The sequence below is a fragment of the Arachis ipaensis genome, chromosome B05 (assembly GCF_000816755.2).
Source record: "Arachis ipaensis cultivar K30076 chromosome B05, Araip1.1, whole genome shotgun sequence".
Lineage (NCBI taxonomy): Eukaryota > Viridiplantae > Streptophyta > Magnoliopsida > Fabales > Fabaceae > Arachis > Arachis ipaensis.
Genome location: NC_029789.2, coordinates 133217478 through 133222470, shown reverse-complemented (window position 1 = coordinate 133222470; position 4993 = coordinate 133217478). Strand labels below are relative to the sequence as shown.

Genomic DNA, 4993 nt, shown 5'->3' with positions numbered 1-4993 from the left:
AAGAGAGTAGTATCAGTGGTGCCTCTTTGAAAACCATTTTTTTCAAAAGAAAAGAACTAAATCTTTCATATCAAACTATTGGAACTTGTCTTAAACCATAAAGGACTTTTGAAAGCTTGAAAACATGGTTTGCGAATTCTTTATTTGTAAATTCTTGAATCTATGGTCTTATTTTAAACTTGATTAATTAATCCTCAAACTAGAAAATAAAACTTTGCTTCTATTTAGACTGCGAGATGGATTATAAAGGAGACAATTTCATTTTATCTCATAACAATAAAAATAAAAAACAAAAACAGAGTAGGGAAGAAAAAAAATAGCACAGCCATGTATCTTGATTCAGCTACCTTTTGCAATGTAGCTTACATCCAGTCTCCACCACAACAGAGGTGGAATTTTCACTATCTTTTCAAATATTACCAATTTCTAAAAATTCAACCTAATCCTATTAGAGACAAACTAAACTTCTACCCAAACTTGATTTGGCTAGGTTCACTCCCTAGACTTTTAACCATTAAGTGCTTACCCAACTTAGTAAGAAAATTCTCTCCGAATTATGATACAATTACTAAGTGCTCACCCAACATGGCTTTTCTCTCTAAGTATATCTCTTTGCCTTTTCTTTCAATGGTTTTTTCTTAATACCTCACATATATGTCTTTTACCACTGAAGTGAAAAAAAAAAGATAAAACATGAAAATAAAATATTCAATGATAGACCATAAAGGAGATGATGTTGAACAACTCTGAAATTATAGGATGAACCGGATTTAGCTCTCTCATGTGAAGCTCTTCATCTTGACGAAATGTTCATTTGATGTAGAAATACTATCCAAAATGTTGAGCAAGAACAGTAGAGAAGCTCTCAATCAAACATCATTTCTGGTTCTCTCTCCTTGACCAAATTAAAGTTGATTTCTCTTTTTTGTATGGAGTTCTGTAGCCACAGCTAGGGGTTTGCTTTTCTAAGTCAACTCCTTGAATCTTGAACCAATTGAAGTCCTCCCTTTCTTTTCTTCAATTAGACTAAAAAATTAGGGATTTAAGATCAGAGTTAAGCACAGCAGAGGAGAGATAAGCAGCAACAACTTCATTGATCTGACTTCCTTAATGAGTTTGCCAAATCTAAAACCTTAATCTTGTACTTTGACCCCAATTTTCAATATTAGCCATTGATTCATAGTAGAAAGAGATAGACTCCGTTTTTCTTTTGTTTCTCGAAATTATATGTGCAGAGGAAAGGAGGATTCAACAAGTAATTGACTTGCATATTAATGAAAATATTTTACCTCTTTTTTATAATTTAGCCTAATTTAAAAAAATTACTTTTGGCTCCCATTTGATTTGACATAGCCTCCAATATTTGCTTTTCCTTCCTTCCTCTTTAGTGCTTAGTGAAAATGTGAACTTCTCTTTCTTATTTGTGCATTGCCCGAATCACCAAAACTCCACCAGCAATTAGATGATTTTCCTTTCATAAAGACAATGGGCTGGACTAAGAATTTGGTCCAAGCAGCTAAGGTTCAAATACTTGGTTCTATTGTTTGGGTTACACAATAACACTTGGGCCTGATTGATTGCAAATACATTTAACTTGGCATGGTTTATTCATATACCAGCTTCCTCTTTGTTTTGTCTAATTATCAATAGCATAGGCAAAATGTATTTTTTATTGGGCTTCTTTATCAAAAATAGATTTAGAACTGTACTATCAACATTCACATCAAAACTTTGGGGAGTGTATTATGGTCTCAAAACTTTGTGGGAGTTGGAATTCAGAAAGGCAGTGATAGAGTTGAATTCCAAGACGGTGATAGAAGTTCTTGATGAAAAAAACAAAGAAAAAAATCATCCAAATAGTCTAATAAAGAGAATCTACTCCCTTATCAATAGGGAATGACAACTCAAATTCAGCCATACATACAGGGAAGGGAACCGTGCAGCTGACTGCTTACAGAAAAGAAACCTAGTTATCATTTTGTGGACCTGCCTTTTGGTATCCTTAGAATGATTATTGATGATGATACTAAAGGGGTCGTTTTACCCTGCATAGTTACAGTGTAGCCTCTTAGTCTTCTTGAACTTCATGTCCCGTTTAAAGTACCAAAAAAAAAAAAAAACATTCACATCAAACAAACTTTTGGTCTTTCAATCCAACCATATATATGTTTGTCATTATTAAAATAAAATTTATTATTTTCTAAAATCAACATTATGAACAATACGAATATAATACCGATAACTGTATACATCAACAATTTATATACATTTCAATAACAATAATATTTTAAAAATAAAAAAATAATTATTTTTTGGATGAATATCCGTACCTGTCCTTAATAATTTTTTCGAAAGAGCACAAGATTTTCAATAAAAAAATATTTTTCTTGACCTTTGATATTTAACTTTGTAAAATTAGTTAGTTCATCTGTCGATGATCTCTCTCTAGAACATGCTTATGTGACACATTAATTACTAATATATCATTCATTAATTTTTATAAATAAAAATAATTTAAAATTTGCTAATATTTCTCAATTTTACATAATAAATTTAACCAATGTATTTGATAAGATAATAAAAAAAAATAAAAAAACTGAACGGACCTAATAATTATTCCTAAAGATAACCAGACTCCCAACAAAAAAAAATTATAAATTCTAATTAGTTCTTAATAGATAAATCAACCGTTTAATATACTATGTAGGTTTATTCTATTAATACCAAAAAAAATATTGATAGGTCGATAAACTAACCAACCTCACAAAATAACAAAAAAACCAAAAAAGTAATTTTTTTATTAAAACCTGAGAATCTCATTATCTTTTAAAATAATGGTCAAATAATTGTCAAAGGGCCATTCATAATTTTTTCTCTACTTTTTCCCCTCTAGCATTAACATTTCGGTAAATAGTAGTGTACAATATATTATGCCGTCGCCGTGAACATAAACACGTGCTAATTGAACATAAACATACACCTCGAAAAACTTCAGTTTATGGTAGATCCATAAAAGCTTTGGAAATGAAATAACCAAATCTAGTGATTCTCTTGTTTAATCAGAAGTAGACAAAAATAAACTTGACTGTCAAGTGACTTAGCTGCCTTATTCAAGTAATTAAATATCCGAGATAACAATTAAAGCTAATTTTGCAATATAGTATATAATCTTAAATGTTACATTATATAAGGTCAAGGGTTTTTTTGATTGAAAGGTAAAAAAAAGGGATGAAAATTTTCACAAATAAATATCATGTTCATGAGTAAACACTACATATGAAATTCATTATAAAAAATTTCATCCAATTTTCACCTTACACCCTAAAAATAGAAAGAGACGATTATGTGGTACTTATTCTCTTTTCCCTCAAGAAAAGAAACATCCATACATTCATCATTAATAAATGAAAGCAAAAAGACCAAATTAACCCCCTCAAAAAGCTTCCCTCAGAAATGGTTCATTTTTCTCTATACGGGTTGTGAAGCTCTGTTTGGCTGCTGAAGATTTTCATTGGGGAATGGCTTCGAAGCATCCGATAGCGCCGCCGCTGCCGCCGCCGGAGTCATGGATTGGTACTGAGAAGTCAATGGAGCTGTAGTAGCTTGTTGCTGTTGTGTGTAGTATGCAGCTTGATCTTGCACAGTGCCACCACCATATTCATAGCCGTAATTAGCACCACCACCTCCACCACTACCAGATGGAACCACAGCAATGTGCTGTGGTGGTGGTGGTTGTTGATGGTGCTGAACTTGGGTCAAACCCACATACTGTGGTTGTTGCTGAAAGTGACTAGAAGGTATTTGAATAAATGCCTGAGTAGTTTGTGGTTGGGTATTTGGCCTAGGAGGGTAAATTGGTAATGTGCCATCTTTGTATGCTGTTGTTGACACTGCAGGAGCAGCAATACTCTGGGGTACTAGTTGTCTACCTGATGCTACCATGTTAGGATCAGCAATGTTGTGTTGCAATGTTACATTGTATGGTTGTTGTGTGTGTCCAACAGGCATAACATAAACTGGTTGATACTGTTGCTGTTGTTGAGTTTGGGGAATTGGATGTTGGTGAAGTGTTGGCTGTGATGGCAGCGGTGGCGGCGGTGCGTAAACTGGGTAGTAAGATGACACTGGCACTGTATTGGTGGCGGCTGCAGGGTGGTGAATGTAGGGGCTGCTTGCTTGCACAAATTGCTGGTGGAGTTGCTGGTTTTGATCCAATTGTGGAGGTAACGTGTAATTTGGATCCTGAATTTGTTCTCTAATTTCAATCTTGGCATTGCTTATAGTAGGAGCTTTGTTATCTACATGTGAAGGTTGGACTTGTTCTTGATAGTACACATTCTTCGAGAAAGAATTTGTTGATGCAATGCTACTACTGTCACTGAAAATGTTAACCAATAACAGTTAATTTCAATAAACTAATTGTCATCACCTAAATTGATTCTTATGAGTTTGATATGATTCAACAGAAGAAAGAGTTTAAGGATAAAAAAGAAAGAAGCCAGAAACAGATATCATATAGAGATCAAGAAAAAAAAATTAGTCTCCTGAAGATTGGTTTGTTGACAATTTATGCCCAGAGAATTTAAAAATCTTAAGTTTCTTTTCTTCTGGGGGCTAAATTGTTGGCATTTCAAACATCCGAAGACTAAATTGGTGGCTTACTTGGCAAAAATTAGTTACCAACAGACATGAATAGTAGATACCTTGCAACTGAATCTGGAGAAGGTAAACTCACACCACCACCAGTCCTTGGTTGCACAAGTTGCAATGGTAAAGGAGGCTTCCCAAACCCAAGAGGAACACCAGGATCTGATCTCTCATCCTCAGAGATAATAAGCCTATTCATGATATCACTACTATTGCTAGTAACCATTGCTGCTGCAGCCAAACTCATAGTTGCAGGCACTGCAGCAGGCATAGCCACAGTAGAGGGAACAACAACAAACCCTTCATCTCGCCTCACACCACTTGCGCCAATTGTCATCTGTGCTAA

The 4993-nt window shown here is 34.1% G+C and overlaps 1 protein-coding gene across 1 annotated transcript in view; it reads right to left on the bottom strand.

Moving 5' to 3' along the window:
• The window catches only part of LOC107641181, a 3163-nt gene continuing 1405 nt past the window's right edge, over positions 3236-4993 (bottom strand). The window contains exons 2-3 of the mRNA XM_016344688.2: positions 4704-4989; positions 3236-4378 (exon numbers count right to left, since the gene is read on the bottom strand). Coding sequence (XP_016200174.1) covers positions 3469-4378; positions 4704-4989 — 1196 coding nt within the window. The 3' untranslated portion in view covers positions 3236-3468. The remainder of the gene's footprint in view (positions 4379-4703; positions 4990-4993) is intronic.